This window comes from Telopea speciosissima, chromosome 5 (assembly GCF_018873765.1).
Source record: "Telopea speciosissima isolate NSW1024214 ecotype Mountain lineage chromosome 5, Tspe_v1, whole genome shotgun sequence".
Classification (NCBI taxonomy): domain Eukaryota; kingdom Viridiplantae; phylum Streptophyta; class Magnoliopsida; order Proteales; family Proteaceae; genus Telopea; species Telopea speciosissima.
The window spans coordinates 13,193,075-13,210,762 of record NC_057920.1 but is presented as its reverse complement, the minus strand read 5'-3'; the positions used below and the strand labels follow the sequence as shown (position 1 = coordinate 13,210,762).

Here is a 17,688-nt window from a genome sequence, read left to right as displayed (position 1 = left end):
TTTGCTCTCTTACAACTCATCTCTGGAAGCAGCATTCCTTGTGTGCTCAGTGTAAGATGTGTATGCTTTGATGATTGACTCATATATTTCAATTCCTTTCAGGTACTCCACTTGATTTAGAAACTGCAATGCCATATAAAAAGTAGTTAAGGACAACAATAATTGGTTCTCATAAATAACTTAGCTAGGATAAACAAATTAACCAGGTAAGCAATAAGTCAAATGGCATGCAACTATGGTTTTTGTTCATGTCCTTGTGATCAAGGTAAGAGTATGAATGTCCCAAGAAAAAGAAAACGAAGGCCGGAAAGTATAGCAACAAAGGTTGCAAAGTAAAACATGCTAGTTAACAACCCCCCCCCCCTCCTCTTTTTTTTTTCCTCCTTCCTTGGTAATGATTTTTTTCATTCATCCGAAAAAACATAAAACATCCAAGCAAAAGAATAAGCACAAAAATTGATCCAATCCAAGCAATCAAGTGTTGACCCCAAATTTTGACAGCTTGTCCCAGCAGCCTATTGGACCAGAGAGCTGATTGTCATCCTCTGATGAAAAAACTGCTCGCAGAGGAATGGTACAAGACCTCAAAAAGTACACAAGGGAAATCAACCCTAACACATTTTAGACTCAGCAAAACAGGCAAAATAGCCAAATTTTGAAGAATTGAATTATATGGAAATCAACCAAACAGGTAGAAAGAACAAAATATGTTACAGCAATGCCATTTGGTGCCTTAATATTATTATATTTGAAAATACAGATCTTACTCCTAAAAGAAAACGATATGAATTCATTTCTATGTTATATCTACAGAAAAAAAGCAAATAAACACACAGACAGAACATATACGGTACATGGAAAAGCCAAAACAGTGACAAGAAGCACAGAGAACAAATTTGACATTTTACCTCATTATGGTCATGAAGCAGAATAGGAGTGTTTGCCATGGGAGAGAAGCCAATTGCTGGCAATCCTCGTTGTCTGAAGTATTGAGAATCTGTTGAGGCTGGAAAAACTTCTGGTTTACCAAGTTTGCCATTAGCTTTCTTTACAGCCCCTTCTAAAAGGGCCCACCATGGATTAGAGCCATCTGTAGCAGTGAAGACTGGCTTCCCAAACTCATCAAGAGTGGAAACCTTTCCTTTAAACTGTACCAAGCAAACGTGGTTAGACTTGAAAAAATGCACTCCCAAAACACAAACCTAACAATTCTGATGCATCTTCTGCCTACACTACAGATATTTGATAGTTATGACAAAACATTCATGCACACAGAGATGAAGGATAATAATAAAAATATTAGCTTGTAGTGGTAATTTGCTTTTACTCTCTTCCTTTCTACTGATTTTGTTCACATAAAATATTGGCAACAGTTTCAATGCCAGTTTAATGACAATGGAATTAATAAATTAAATGCTGCCTTCCCACATTTCTAGCTTTGTTCCCAAATTTTAAGAAAATCTTCCAAGTTCTTCCATACCTCAAATGTCATGTTGCGTGAAGAAGGTGCCCATTCCTCTTCAATCAGTTTTTCCAATAATTTCTCATCAGCAGTTGGTGGGATTCGAATGTCAAAACCTGCTTCAGCTTCAGATGGCTGCAGATTCATAACAAACCCCTGACAGAAGGAATATGGAAGTTACATCAGAAAGGCATACCAAAATCTGAAATTTAATTGGGGGGGGGGGGGGGTAAGAATCTGCTGGTGGTTTCATAGAGTGCTTTTTTCCAACTTTGGGGCCGTGGGGAGTGCTGAGCCCTCGACAAAATAGGTGGCTACACTGCTACACTATGGAAGTGGTGGGGCTACATGTTGGGCCAACAGAAAATAGTTTCCAAGAAAAAAGAAGTCCAAAATTCCTTAAACCATGTGCATTTGCACTACTTAATGCCCCAGAAAAAAATTTATAGTTAGGTATGCCCCCTTCTAGACATGGTTACTGACTCATTGTCTCCAAAAGATGAGTTGAATGAGTACAAGGGGCAAAACAAAAGCTCTAACCACCCCCCCACTCCAAAAAAAAAATCAATTCCTAAATCATCTGCTGAGCTCGATCAGTAATGATAAGATGTTAACAGATAGCTATGGTTAAAATACCATGAAAATATTGTTTTTGAGGACATAGAGGGTTCAATAAATCCTTTTTCTTCTTAACTTGAATCTAAGGAATAACCATAACCAAATTGATTTCCAATCAGATCCAGGTCTGTCCATATTCTATTTTAGATATTAATAAATACTCCAAATTATTAATCTTCATTTTCTTGAAAGGCAAATGTGTTTGAACTAATAAAGAACAAATGAAAAAGGAAGGGAGTGGTACCCCCCCTTGAATATGCACTCTGGATGTTACCCATGGTCATTCTTTAGCCCATTTCGAAAGGGAGTAACTCTAGGGTCATGGAGCACTGTTACTCCACTTTCCAGTCTCCAATCGAGTCTAAAGAAAACCCATTACTTTCCCATGATTGGAACGATTAGATAATGCACTTTTACATTTTACAGCAAAACCTCCACCACCACCACCCCAACTTTCATGGAAGGAATGTAATAATTAACTCGCTCTAGTTCACTCCACTGTACTATTTATTTTTAACTCCCTCAATCCGCCTCCAATTAGAATGTTACATCCCTCTTTCTACTCTAACCCAAAATCCCCGTCGTTAAACAGAACATTAGGAGGTCATCCTCAGATCAAACCTCAATTTGCAACCTGAAATCTACAAAACAGAAAAATAACCTGATATTCCATGAAAAAGTTCAAATTAAAACCTATCACATTGATTGCATCAACAAATCCCCATTCCTCCACCTTATTCTTCCCACTCCCAGACATGAAAAACTCCAGTCGAGATAACTATATAGACAACAAAACTTGTACTAAAAACAATCAAATCTCACCATAGAACCATAGAATTCAATGAAAAATGTTTTCAAATTTAAGAGTAGAAGGAAGGAAAACATAAGTGCAGATTTTTTTATTTTTTTATTTTTTTATCATTTAGAAGTGCCACATTGTATTAACTATGTCTAGATACTGCAACTGTGAAGGGTTCAAAAATCCTTTTACAGATTTTAATATAAGTTCTTTTATGGAAAGATCTAAGGTGGTCATATTCATATAATGATTTGAAAGTCTGCATTCAATCTTTGGGTGGACTCTCTAAGTTCTAAGGTTTTGATTGACAATGTAGATTTTGAAGTTAGTGAATTCCTCAATGCAGAAGAAATATAGAAAAGTCTTCCCGAGAAAATTTCAGCTTCTCTATTTCTACACAGAATAATTGCTTAGATAATGCAGTTATTGACTAACATGATGGAATTGGATTTGTAGTTCATCGATTAAATAGGATATCATGTGTTCCAATTCAATTAAATTCGCATGCAGATAAATCCAATTTGAATTCTATCTATGCACTAAGAACTTATGCCAATACCCGTTAGATGATATCTCAAACCATCTCAAGTTGGTTTTGAAACTTCTAATGAGCTCTTGATCGGAATCAATATGGCCATTCGATCTGTAAGAATTCTCTACTTTTTGAGAGTAATGTGTGGAAATAAAACTTATGATCCAATCAGCAATAGACTCTGATGAGCGATGACTGATCTAGTGGGTCGGTTTCTCAAATCTGTTATCCTAAACATCTTTATTAATGCAGTTGTGCATTAATAAAGGCCTAAGTGAATGAGACCCTAAACAATGGTCCGTGAACTATTACGTCAAGCGAAATAATAACTAATTCAAGAGCTTACAGTTGGAGATGGCGTGCCAGCCTTCAAGAAGACCATGGTCACTGATATGACCTCGCCTGCTTCCTTCAAACCCGCCTGCACCATGTCAAATTGGGCAGCCCGGAAACTCGTCACACTCTCGATGCTCTTCATTAGGTTCTCCATTGCACTATTGTCATAAAGTTTTGACCCATGACCAGGGGAACCAGTAGCCTTAATCACAAGCCACCACGGGCTCCTCTCAGCAAAGAAAACACGGTAATTTTCATTCGTCGAAGCCAGCCCTGTCAGAGTTCCAAACCATATAATTGAACCACAATTCTGAAAAAAAATATATCAGAGCTTGAATTAAACTGATCTTACCTTCGTCAAGGAGTATCCCAACATTCATTTTCTGGAATTCTTTCGATTCGGCTAATTTCTGAGCCCCGTCATGGCTGGATATTTCCTCGTCTGGAACGAACGAAACATAGACAGTCCTAACCGGCTGGAACCCAGAGTTCTTCAATCGGCGTATGGCTTCCAGGTACTGCATCCCAACACACTTCATGTCCTGCGATCCTCTGGCATAGATATCTCCGGCCTGATCCAAGTGAGCATCAAAAGGAGGGTGAGTCCATTTATTGTTCTCGGCAGGTACCACGTCCGTGTGTGAATTCAAGAGAATAGAAGGGAGATCAGGGTTTGTACCAGGCCATTTGACAAGAACAATAGGCTTGCCCTTCACGAATTCAAGGGATTGCGATTCGAGGCCGATGGTTTTGGCTTGAGAGATGATGAAATCTGCAGCGGCAGAGTAGTCAGGGTTAGGGTGAGCTGTGTTAATTCGAAGATACTGTTGGAATCTTGAGATTATCGCCGATGAATCCTCTCGCAGTGAAACAACTACTGCTGTCGATGTGAACAAGAAGAAGAACAGAAGGGAAATTAGAAAACGAGGAACTGAAGAGAGAGAGCAAATTTCATAAATTCCCTCCATATTTTTTCACGAGAAAGATCGATCAGTTTGGAGCGGCGAAGTGGCGCCCAGTGTTAGCCTTTAAGAGCTGAACTCCTTTTAAAAAAATGTTAATTTCAAATGCCCCCTGAAAAAAGGCCAAACGTACGGTTGTCCCCTTGAACTTTCACTAATATAACATACCTCCCTACTTTCCAAACTAAGTACCAATATAATCCCTCCCGTTAGTTGAGACGTTATGTTCTAACGTCTGACATTTTTTATACGTGGTTAGACCATTCTGCCCTTGATAGATTGAAATGACAAAAATGCCTTTGCTTATGAAAAAATAAAACGACCTGCAACCCATCTTCCCGGGAAAATGAGTTGCAGGTATCCTTCAGCCCCCATTGTCCTTCTTTCTACTCTCTCTTATCAATCAAAGCACCCTTTCTTTTTAGGGTTTCGACGTCCCACCTTTCCCTCACAAACCCCTCTCTTTTTTCTCTTCTACATTCTCAAATAAATCTAATCTCACCTCTTTTTACCGATTACCCCGATACCATTTCTCTCCCTCTGTTAGTTCCTTTTTTTTTTTTTTTTGTGTGTTTTTTTCTTTCAATTGAATTTCGGTTCGTTTTTGGATTCGTGGGTTAGGGTTTGGAGTTTCTTCGATCTGGGCTTGTATTGCATTTGCTTTGATTGTGGAACCCATGTTTCAATTGGGAGATTTTCAGTTAGATTTAGGGAAACTAGGGTTTGTCTTTTTGGGTAATTGATGTTCTTGCTGAGCATAACTGTTGGATGATCCCTTGGCCCCATTGATGAGCTCATCTGCCAAGCATTCTGCAATGGTCTTGATATTCCTAAAAGCACTCTCACGAGCACCTGTTGTAAGAAGATATATTGGTTGGTTAACACGCCTCAGAGGAGAGATATCAACAGCCTGACGCCTCACCACACCAGCTGAACCAATTCGAGTAGCATCTTCTCTTGGCCCACTGTTGATAACTGCATCAACAATTACTTGAATAGGGTTTAAATCTGTGAGGAGATGGATGATTTCCATAGCATGCTTGATAATTCGGACAGCCATTAGTTTCTTTCCGTTGTTTCGTCCATGCATCATCAGAGAATTGGTCAGCCTCTCCACAATGGGGCACTGGGCCTTCCTGAATCTTTTGACTGAGTACCTTCCTGCTGTGTGTGGTACATAAGTGGCATGCTTGGTTGAGTTGACAGCAATGTAATCCACCAAAGAAATATCTTGAAACTGAACTTCTTCAAACGACCATCGATTGAAAAGCTTCACCTCCGACTGTGGTACAGCAACCGCCATGGCCTTCGAATGCAAAGCAGAACTTCTGAGTCCTCTAGAACCCTAAAACGCCTACTTCGCAGAAGGATTTAGTTCTCGTATTAGTCTGTCATTCTTTACTGCAAATGCGGTTGAGAAAACGAAGATTGGAAGAAATCGAAGAAGGAAGGAAAATGGGGGTTGCAGGTGTATTTTTTTATTTTTAAGTAAGGGTATTTTTGTCATTTCATTTTATCAAAGGTAGAATGGTCTAACCATTTATAAAAAATGTCAGACGTTAGAAACTTAGAACATAACGTCTCAGACTAACGGGAGGGATTATATTGATATTTAGTTCGAAAAGCAAAGGGGCACATTGTATTAGTGAGTTTAAGAGAGCAACCGTACGTTTGGCCATTTTCAGGGGGCATTTGGAATTAAACCTTAAAAAAACATAAGAATCCATTAGCTCTGATAGAGTTCCAGAGTCCAAACCCATGCAAAACGGCATGGAACAGAACAAAGGTTCCACCGTTTGATTGGTTGATTCTTGTGCGTAATCACCAAGCAAGGTGACGCCACACTTTGTTCCACTTAATAGTGAATTTTTTTTTTTAAACTCCATGCGAGGCAACTTTTTTTTTTTATAAAAGCATTTCATTAATGGGGAACAATGTTCCCGAAGCATCTGCAAATAACAAAGAGGAAATAAACGGGGGTGAGATAGAAAGTCAGGTCTATGAAAGTTGTGTGTCCGCTGCCAGGGAGGCAAGGGAGTCAACTACATTGTTAGCCTGCCAAAGTACATGTGAGAAGAGGATAGTATCAAAGAGAGGAATAAGAGAAAGACAATCAGAAAGAATAACAGAGATTCCCCATGGCACTGCAGTTGTTGTCCCTTTAAAGAGATTGACAAGAAGAAGATTATTGCTCTCAAGGATAAGATTTTTTAGATTGTAGGAGAGAGCAAATGTCATGGCTTTCCTCGCCGCCAGTGCTTCAGCTACTAAAACAGAAACTTAGAATAATTATTGTGACAAACACCTCCAATAACTGCTGCCCCTGGATTCCCTAGAGCCATCAACATTAAATTTGAAAAAAAAAAAGAGGGGGGGGGGGGGGACGGATCCAAGTAACTTGCCTTGGCGGACGATACGCTGGAAAATGTTGATGCTGGATAACCTCTTTGGCAGCAGTAATCGCTCTCAAAAGGATGCCGTTTGGATTAAAAGTCACCTGCCGAAAAGTGAAGTCCCAATAGCTGGCCCACACATTCCACATGATGTGACAGAAGAGGGTGATTTTTAAAGAAGAATCTCTACTGGCATTGTGCTTAGTCTGAAGTACTAGATCCAAGGTCTCCATAAATGTATGACTCCCAAAGAGATGGGCTAACCATGCAGAGAGCCAGATTTGCGACGTGTAAGGACAATCCCTGAACAAGTGTGCCGCGTTTTGACGTTGTGAGAGACAAAGATTGTAAGACTGATTGATGTTGAGACCTCTGTGACTCTGTGAGTGAGGATATCCGGGAGGGCGAATCTTCTTGAAACTCATTGTCTCTGGAAAACTCTGCGAGCAGGCAACTGATCGAACATGAAACCCTAAGTATGTCAGACTGGATGTGTGAATCCGAACCAATAAGGTAAGGTTCGTTTTGTCAGTTCTGGTTTCCCTAGTCGGTTTGTTATCAATTTGATATGGGGTTTGATTCGATTTAGATTTGATATATACATAAAGGTTCTGTTTGTTTCGGCATACAATTGTTTTGACTTAAAATTTTGTATGGGATTGCGATTTGAGGCCGATGGTTTTGGCTTGAGAGAGGATGAAATCTGCAGCGGCAGAATAGTCAGGGTTAGGGCGAGCTGTGTTAATTCAAAGATACTGTTGGAATCTTGAGATTATCGCCGATGAATCCTCTCGCAGTGAAACAACTACTGCTGTCGATGAGTTCGATCAGTTAAGAGTGTCGAAGTGGCACTCAGGGTCAGTCTTGAAAGGTTCTACCGTTTGATTAGTGGGTTCCCCTCGATTATGTTCTAAAGCCCTTCGCATGTTAGTAATAGATCTCTCTTTCCCTGAAATCAAAAGATTATATCAATAAGAAAAGGTCAAAAATTTCCATACACAGCCGTGCATGAAAATTTTGACTTTAATTTTTTCTTACTTGTTGTATACAGAATGATATGCACCATATCTTCGGACTAGGTTTACTCACTCTGCAACCGAGGAATCTCGATGAGTGAGAGAGTAAGAAACCCAGACTAGTCTCAAAATTTTTTCGTGTACGGTTCCTGACCGGTGCGGTTCCCTAGTTCCTCTTACAAGAGGAGGGTGGACCCCACCTGGGCAGATTGTTCGATCAGGAGCTTCGAGTAGGTCCCACCCCTCTCTTGTGAGAGGAACTAAGGAACCGCACCGGTCAGGAACATATTTTTTTCCTCTAAAGTTCCCTCACCCATACGGTTGTGAGGTTCTCTTTAGGGATGTTCGGCACATGTCAGAGAGAAATCCAACGGCACAATGGTGATTCCCAAACAACGAGTGACTCTCTCTCTCTCCACTCTTTCCTCAAAACCACTCTCTTCTCTCTCCTCTCTCCACTCTCCACTCTCCACGTTTTCTGCAACTCTCACGTCTCTCTCCTCTATCTCCTCTCCTCTCTCCACTCTCGTCTCTCTCCTCTCTCTCCTCTCTCGTCTCTCTCCTTTCTCTCTGCTCTTCCTGTTCGTTTTTCAAGATTACCTCATTTCTGGCTCTGTTTCGACTTTCAACTTCAATCAATCGGTAATTTATCGTTGTGCTCTTTTTCTCTGTATTTTTTTGTTCGTTTTTTTATACTCTCTTTTTGGTTAGTGTTCATGTATGTCTAGTCTACCTTCTGAAATGGGTAGAAGTGTAGAACAATTTCAAAAATTTTCTTCTGTTCTGCTTTTCTGTTTCTTTGTTGAGGAGAGTGGAGAGAAGAGAGAGACGAAAGAGAGAAGACGTGAGAGAGGAGAGAGACGTGAGAGTTGCAACAAACGTGGAGAGAGGAGAGAGAAGAGAGTGGTTTTGAGGAAAGAGTGGAGAGAGGAGAGGAGAGAGAGAGAGTCACTCGTTGTTTGGGAATCACCATCGTGCTGTTGGATTTCTCTCTGACATGTGTCGAACATCCCTAAAGAGAGCCTCACAACCGTATGAGTGAGGGAACCTTAGAGGAAAAAAATCCAATCAGGAACTGTAGATGATAACGACTCATCCTCCCTCTTGGGAGAAGGAGACTTAAACTTTTCTAAAACCCTATTTTACCCTTCAGTAATTTACATTGACCATTTTACCCTTATGTTCCATTGTCATCTTCCTCCATTATCTCTTTCTTCTCCGGTGAACTGCGAACCTCCTATAATCGCTGGGTATCTTCCAGATTTGGTTCTTAAACCTTAGTGCAGTCTCTGTTCATGAAGATCAAGGAAAGAGTCCACCGAAATAATAAAACTTTAAAGTTAAAGATAAAATAAACACTACTCAGAACATTCTCTCCCTTGAATAGATCATACATAGAGGAAGGAAAATGACCACCGAGAGAGTTCTACGGAAACTAAAAGTTAGAAAACTAATAATATCTAAAGAAAAATTAATTCTCCTCCTCCTCCAGTCACCCTGAACCAAAAACCCTTCAACAATTTATCCAACAAAGAAGGAATTCAAGCACATGAAAGAGTAAAGAGGGCTCACAAATTACTCAAGAGTTGGTAGTGCTCCTAAGAGCATTCCACATTTGCCTAACTATCCCTACCACGTAAGGGATGACACTGGCAGCCCCTCTCACAATCGCACCAGAGGTAATCCCAATCCATAGACTCTCTGCATACCCAGGCTTCGAATCCAGCTTCAATTCCAGAACGAGACGGGTATTCGCTGTATCTAGCTTTCGCAAACTCTCACCCATGAACCTAACCCATTGCAATCGTCACTTGGATCACTTGGATTCACTTGGATCCCATTGCAATCGTTCTTCGAGTGAGAACGTTCTGCTTCTAGGGTTTTTTTTCTCTTTTTGTCTTTTTTTTTTTTTTTTTTTTTTTCTGGAAGAGAACTAGGGTTTTGATCGGTGAAAAGAGCAATTAATTTGCGATTGTATAACATGATCGTGTGCAGCCACAGAGGATGGGTTGCTCGCATTAATTTGTGTTTTGAATTAATTGATGGAAGTAGAGTATCCTCTGCTCGGTTCTAACAAGCCAGGGGAAGAAGGTGGGTGATGGTGGCGGAGATGGTTTGGTCCTTGCACCTCCCTTGCAGTGGCTAGGCAAGGGGAGGTCCCCCGGAGATGGTTTGGTCCTTGCACCTTCGCCGGAGATGGTGTGTAGCAAAACCCTAAAAATCGATTTGGGATTTTGGTTTGGGGGAGAAGATGTAAATAAGGGTAAAATGGTAAATTTTGGTCACTGATGTATAAAAGGGTAAAACGGTCTTTTTATTTACAAAACTAATAGTTTTCTAACACCGTGAGTCATTAGGGGTTTTTTGAAATAATGAAACTAAGGGGGTGTTTTGATATTGTTTCAAACAATAGGGAGATGCATGTAATTTGCTCCAAAAAAACAAGGGAAAATTACATGATTAGCTACTCTAGGGTTTTCATTTACAAAACTGTTCACCCTATGTTTGAGTTAATAAAAATAGACAAAAACAAGTAAAGGTTTACAAAACTGGACAAAATAGTGTCTCTCCCTCCCACACTTACTTTTTTAGACATTTTTACCCCTGTTATTGCCTTCTCGCCCATGCATCCTTCGTTTCCTGCAACCCTACCCTTGTCCCAACCATCGCCATTCTTTGCTACCCCAAGTAACAGAGGAAAAAAAAAATAGATTTTTTTCAGAGGGGAATTGTCGAGGAAGGAAGGAGAGTCACTGTTTTGTTTAGTTTTGTAAAACTAAACTTGTTTTTGTCTATTTTTGTTAACTCAAACATAGGTTGGATAATTTTGTAAATAAAACCCAAAAGTAGCTAATCATGTAATTTTCCCAAAAAACAAAGCAAGAGAACTCTACTTGGTTGCATGGTCTCTGCACAAGCATCTAGGCTAATAAGGGAGCACACATGGGTTTGAACCCAAGGGTAGAGGCATCATCTCATGGTGTCTTGTGCAAGAGTTATAGGATCTTTTAAAGAGAGAGAAGACATCATACATAAGAAATTCGGCCTTGGTGCAATGATAAAAGTTGCACCATTGTGATCGATTGGTCCTAGAAACAGCCTTTTAATGAAAACAGGATTAAAGTTGCGTAAATTATGACCCTTTCCAAACCCAGCAGTAGTGGGAGCGCAAACATATAAAAGGAGCCACTAATATTTTTTTTTTCTTTCTCTTGGCGACAAAACTGGTTGGATTTGACCATTAAAACTTACCTCGATCTACAGGTCTTTTAAGTAAAAAACTTAAAAAATTCACAAATCAGTGATAATCTGTGTTCTTTCAAATTCCAACCGTTTTTAATCTGATTCTGATTTGATTGGAATTGATAGAAGCTGATCCCATTCCAATACCAGATTTTTAAAACCTAGGTGGGATGTAGCTGGCATAAGCAGATCCTCCTATTCCAATCCGTGATCTTTAGTTTTTTGATCCTTTCTAATTTCTTCTCTATTTGTCTATCTTCCTATAACTTCAACTTACCCGTCAGCTGCAGTATCCACAAATCACAAATTGGGGGAAGATGCAGAGGTTCATGACTTCCATTCTGTTAGCCACATGTTATATGATAACAATATTCAAGCCACAGAAACATATCAAACAATCAAAGGCAAATATATTCGTGCCCAGCTCTGTTTTTTTTATCTTTGTTTTGCTGTTAATTCGTTATTCTATTGGACTTCTGAGGCATAGGGCTCCTGCCCTCTTATTTCTCTTCTTAATAAAGTTCCTGAGGTTCATCTGTCATTGATTGATTGTCCACAAGAATCAGATTAAGTTGATGTCTAAAACCACTTAAAAGGATAAAGTTACAGACTTTTGCACCTGAGGCCAAACTCATGGGCACCCCCAGTGAAGCTTTCAAGATCAATGAGATGGCACCTACCAGTGCCAGACGTTATCAAGGATTAAATTACAAAGTGCCTCGTCGGCCATCAGAACAGACCCTCAAGTGATGATAATACCTGGATCAGAACAATGTTCAACAGTGAAATAAATCTTATATTTCATATCAGTACACTGGGCATAGGAGATTCTGACCTCCATTTATGCATCTCTCTCTGTTATAATTACCCAGTGGGGGAACATCCCGTATCTCGGCTACACTACAATGAAGCTAAAGCATGTGCAGTCACTACAGGACTTGGGCCATGTTTGCTCTCTCTTACAACTCGTCTCTGGAAGCAGCATTCCTTGTGTGGTCAGTGTAAGATGTGTATGCTTCGATGATTGACTCATATATTTCAATTCCTTTCAGGTACTCCACTTGATTTAGAAACTGCAACGCCGTATAAAAAAGTAGTTAAGGACAACAATAATTGGTTCTCATAAATAACTTAGGTAGGATAAATAAATAAAATAAAATAAAAAACAAATTAACCAGGTAAGCAATAAGACAAATGACACACAACTATGGTTGTTGTTTCTGTCCTTGTGATCAATGGAAGAGCATGAATGTCCCAAGAAAAAGAAAATGAAGTAAGGCTGGAAAGTATTGCAACAGAAAAAGTCTTCTACCAATTAAGAAGTTCGAATGTTTTTAAGTAAAACAAATAAAGGCTGCATTTCCTCCTTCCTTTGGTAATGAATTTTTTCATTCATCCAAAAAAAATATGCAAGTGAAAGAAAAAGCACAAAAATGGAGAGAATAAACACAAAAATTGCAGACTGCTTCTGCCAAGCAAGACCTACAGATGTGGAACGAAACTGGTTATGCACCAGCATGAGACCCCCCCCCCCCTCAAACCCCCGTGCGTGCGCAAGACCAGGAAACTGTCCGCTGTTGAGATAAAAGAAGCGATTATAACACATCCTCCTCTTTTGGAATATAATCCAATCCAAGCAAAAGTGTTGACCCCAAATTTTGACAGCTTGTCCTGGTTAGAGCATAAAGTAGGCTGGGCCCCATTAATTGTCCCAGCAGCCTATTGGACCAGAGAGCTGATTGTCATCCTCTGATGAAAAAGCTGCTCGCAGGGGAATGGTACAAGACCTCAAAAAGTACACAAGGGAAATCAACCCTAACACATTTTAGACTCAGCAGAACTGGCAAAATTGCCAAATTTTGAAGAATTGCATTATATGGAAATCAAACCAAACAGGTGAGAACAAAATATATTACAGTAATACCATTTGGTGCCCTAACATTATTATTATTATATGTGTAAATACAGATCTTATTCCTAAAAGAAAACGGTATGTATTCATTTCTATGTTTAATGGAATTTCCTCTGTAGTTATATCTACAGAAAAAATGCAAATGAACGCACAGACAGAACATATACAGGTACATGGAAAAGCCAAAACAGTGACAAGAAGCATAGAGAACAAATTTGACATTTTACCTCATTATGGTCATGGAGCAGAATAGGAGTGTTTGCCATGGGAGAGAAGCCAATTGCTGGCAATCCTCGTTGTCTGTAGAATGGAGAATCTGTTGAGGCTTGAAAAACTTCTGGTTTGCCAAGTTTGCCATTAGCTTTCTTTACAGCCCCTTCTAAAAGGGCCAACCATGGTTTAGAGCCATCTGTAACAGGGAGGACTGGCACCTTTCTTTTAAACTGTACCAAGCAAACATGGTTAGAATTGAAAAAATGCACTCCCAAAACACAAACCTAACGTGCTCAAAGATGAAGGATAATAATAAAAATATTAGCAGTTGTAGTGACAGTTGTAGTAGTAATTTGCTTTTACTCTCTTCCTTTCTACTGATTTTGTTCACATAAAATATTGGCAACAGTTTCAAAGCCAGTTTGATGGCAATGGAATTAATAAATTAAATGCTACCTTCCCACATTTCTAGCTTTGTTACAAATTCTTTCTTCCATACCTCAAATGTCATGTTGCGTGAAGAAGGTGCCCATTCCTCTCCAATTCGTTTCTCCATTAATTTCGCATCAACAGTTGGTGGGATTCGAATGTCAAAACCTGCTTCAGCTTCAGATGGCTGCAGATTCATAACGAACCCCTGACAGAAGGAATATGAAAGTTACATCAGAAAGGGATACCAAAATCTGAAATTCAATTGGGGGGGGGGGGGGTTGCTGGTGGTTTTACAGAGTGCTTTTTTCCAACTTTGGGGCCATGGGGAGTGCTGAGCCCTTGACAAAATAGGTGGCTACGCTGCTACACTATGGAAGTGGTGGGGGCTACATGTTGGGCCAAGAGGAAATAATTTCCAAGAAAAAAGAAGTCCAAAATTCCTTAAACCATGTGCATTTGCACTACTTAATGCCCCGGGGGGAGAAAAAATTTTATAGCAGGTATGCCCCCTCATAGACATGGTTACTGACTAGTTAATTTGAACTGATAAGGCAGAGACCAAATATACAGCTGAAAGTTGAGGTTTCACCTTGTTCAATGCTTCCCTGTTTTGTTCATTACAAGTTTCTTGCCACCAAAATTTGAGTTGAATGAGTACAAGGGGCAAAACAAAAGCTCTAACCACCCCCCCCCCCCCGCTCCAAAAAAAAACAAAAGTCAATTCCTAAATCATCTGCTGAGCTCGATCAGTAATGATAAGATGTTAACAGATAACTATGGTTAAAATACCATGAAAATATTGTTTTTGAGAACATATAGGGTTCAATAAATCTTTTTTCTTCTTAAATTGAATCTAAGCAATAACCATAAACAAACTGATTTCCAATCAGATCCAGGTCTGTCCAGATTCTATTTTAGATATTAATAAATACTCCAAATTATTAAATCATAATTTTCTTGAAAGGCAAATGTGTTTGAACTAATAAAAAACCAAATGAAAAAGGAAGGGAGAGGTACACTGGTACCCCTCCTTGAATCTGCACTCTGGATGTTACCCACGGTCATTCTTTAGCCCATTTCAAAAGGGAGTAACTCTAGGGTCATGGAGTACTGTTACTCCACTTTCCAGTCTCCAATCGAGTCTAAAGAAAACCCATTACTTTCCCATGATTGGAACGATTAGATAATGCACTTTTACATTTTACAGCAAAACCTCCTCCACCACCACCCCAACTTTCATGGAAGGAATGTAATTTTTTATTTTAACTCACTCTGGTTCACTCCACTGCTCTATTTATTTAACTCCCTCAATCTGCCACCAATTAGAATGTTACATCCCTCTTTCTACTCTGACCCAAAATCCCCATGGTTAAACAGAACATTAAGAGGTCATCTTGGGATCAAACCTCAATTTGCAAATTGAAATCTACAAATCAGAAAAATAACCTGATATTCCATGAAAAAGTTCAAATTAAAACCTATCACATTGATTGTATCAACAAATCCCCATTCCTCCACCTTATTCCTCCCACTCCCAGACCTGAAAAACTCCAGTCGAGATAAGTATATAAACAACAAAATTTTTGCTAAAAACAATCAAATACAATCAAATCTCACCAAAGAACCATAGAATTCAATGAAAAATGTTTTCAAATTATATTAGAGTAGAAGGAAGGAAAACACAAGGGCAGAAATTTTTTATTTTATTTTTTAACATTTACAAGAGCCAGATTGTACTAACTATATGTAGATATTGCAAATGTGACGGGTTCAGAAATCCTTTTACAGATTTTAATCTATGTTCTTTTATGGAAAGATCTAAGGTGGTCATATTCATATTATGATTTGCAAGTCTGCATTCAATCTTTGGATGGACTCTCTAAGTTCTAAAGTTTTGACTGACAATGTAGATTTTGAAGTTAGTGAATTCCTCAATGCAGAAGAAATATAGAAAAGTATTCCAGAGAAAATTTCAGCTTCTCTAAGTAAGTTAGCAAATTTAATATGTAAAGAAGAAACAAATGGTTCAACACAAAATAATTGCTTAGATAATGCAGTTATTGACCAACACGATGGAATTGGATTTGAAGTTCATCGAATTAAATAGGATATCATGTGTTCCAATTCAATTAAATTCGCATGCAGATAAATCCAATTTGAATTCTATGTATGCACTACGAACCTATGCCAATACCCATTAGATGATATCTCAAACCATCTCAAGTTGGGTTTGAAACTTCTATTGATCTCTTGGTCGGAATCACTTTGGCCATTCGATCTATAAGAATTCTCTACTTTTTGAGAATAATATGTGGAAATTAAACTTATGATCCAATCAGCAATAGACTCTGATGAGTGATGACTGATCTAGTGGGTTGGTTTCTCAAATCTGTTATCCTAAACATCTTCATTAATGCAGTTGTGCATCAATAAAGGCCCAAGTGAATGAGACCCTAAACAATGGTCAGTGAACTATTACCTCAACCGAAATAATAACTAATTCAAGAGCTTACAGTTGGAGATGGCGTGCCAGCCTTCAAGAAGACCATAGTCACTGATATGACCTCGCCTGCTTCCTTCAAACCCGCCTTCAACATGTCAAATTGGGCAGCCCGGAACCTCCTCACACTCTCGATGCTCTTCATTAGGTTCTCCACTGCACTATTGTCATAAAGTTTTGACCCATGACCAGGGGAACCAGTAGCCTTAATCACAAGCCACCACGGGCTCCTCTCAGCAAAGAAAACACGGTAATTTTCATTCGTCGATGCCAGCCCTGTCAGAGTTCCAAATCATAAAATTGAACCAGAATTCTGAAAATCAACCTATAGTTTGAATTAAACTCATCTTACCTTCATCAAGAAGTATTCCAACATTCATTTTCTGGAATTCTTCCGATTCAGCTAATTTCTCAGCCCCGTCATGGCCTCCTATTTCCTCGTCTGGAACGAACGAAACGTAAACAGACCTAACCGGCTGGAACCCAGAGTTCTTCAATCGGCGTATGGCTTCCAGGTACTGCATTCCAACAGACTTCATGTCCTGCGATCCTCTGGCATAGATATTTCCGGCCTGATCGATGTGAGCATCGAAAGGAGGGTGAGTCCATTTATTGTGCTCGACAGCTACCACGTCCGTGTGCGAATTCAAGAGAATAGAAGGGAGATCAGGGTTTGTACCAGCCCATTTGAGAACAACAACAGGCATGCCCTTGACGAATTCAAGGGATTGAGATTCTAGACCGATGGTTTTGGCTTGAGAGAGGATGAAATCTACAGCGGCAGAGTAGTCAGGGTTAGGGTGAGCTGTGTTAATTCGAAGATACTGTTGAAATCTTGAGATTATCGCCGATGAGTCCTCCGGCAATGAAACAACTACTACCGTCGATGTGAATAAGAAAAACAGAAAGGAAATCAGAAAACGAGGAACTGAAGAGAGAAAGCAAGTTTCATAAATTTCCTCCATATTTTTTCACGAGAGAGATCGATCAGTTTGGAGCAGCGAAGTGGCGCCCAGTGTCAGTCTTTAAGAGCTGAACTCCTTCAAAATAAAGTAAGAATCCATTCGCTCTGATAGAGTTCCTAAGTCCAAAACCATGCAAAACGGCATGGAACAGAACAAAGGTTCCACCGTTTGATTGGTGGGTTCCTATGCGAAATCACCAGGCAAGGTGACGCCACACTTTGTTCCACTTAATAGTGAATTATTCTTTTGCTTTTTTGTAAGCAAAAGAAAGGCTGGAACTTCTTAACCCTCTCAATTCTCTTTGG

The 17,688-nt window shown here is 39.5% G+C and overlaps 4 protein-coding genes across 5 annotated transcripts in view; all 4 read right to left on the bottom strand.

Moving 5' to 3' along the window:
• On the bottom strand, positions 1-17,197 carry LOC122662713 (aminoacylase-1-like). 2 transcript variants are annotated; one of them, XM_043858429.1, is made up of 6 exons: positions 17,098-17,197; positions 4,100-4,319; positions 3,758-4,020; positions 1,481-1,618; positions 909-1,148; positions 1-123 (listed from the first exon to the last, which is right to left on the bottom strand). In XM_043858429.1, exons 2-6 carry the CDS (start codon positions 4,284-4,286, stop codon positions 10-12), a joined length of 942 nt encoding a protein of 313 aa, XP_043714364.1. In that variant the 5' UTR covers positions 4,287-4,319; positions 17,098-17,197; the 3' UTR covers positions 1-9. The 2 variants fall into 2 exon arrangements, with proteins under 2 accessions (XP_043714364.1, XP_043714363.1); XM_043858428.1 differs by lacking the exon at positions 17,098-17,197 and having other exon boundaries at positions 4,100-4,737.
• LOC122662714 (aminoacylase-1-like) overlaps positions 1-17,688 on the bottom strand; it is a 53,206-nt gene that overhangs the window by 259 nt on the left and 35,259 nt on the right. The window lies entirely within an intron of this gene.
• On the bottom strand, positions 5,392-6,045 carry LOC122662716 (40S ribosomal protein S5-like). Its single transcript, XM_043858433.1, has one exon. It carries the CDS (start codon positions 6,010-6,012, stop codon positions 5,407-5,409), a length of 606 nt encoding a protein of 201 aa, XP_043714368.1. The 5' UTR covers positions 6,013-6,045; the 3' UTR covers positions 5,392-5,406.
• Positions 12,316-17,405, bottom strand: LOC122662798 (aminoacylase-1-like). Its single transcript, XM_043858512.1, has 5 exons — positions 16,771-17,405; positions 16,432-16,694; positions 13,968-14,123; positions 13,501-13,716; positions 12,316-12,434 (listed from the first exon to the last, which is right to left on the bottom strand). The coding sequence occupies exons 1-5, from the start codon at positions 17,381-17,383 to the stop codon at positions 12,321-12,323; spliced, it is 1,362 nt and encodes a 453-aa protein (XP_043714447.1). The 5' UTR covers positions 17,384-17,405; the 3' UTR covers positions 12,316-12,320.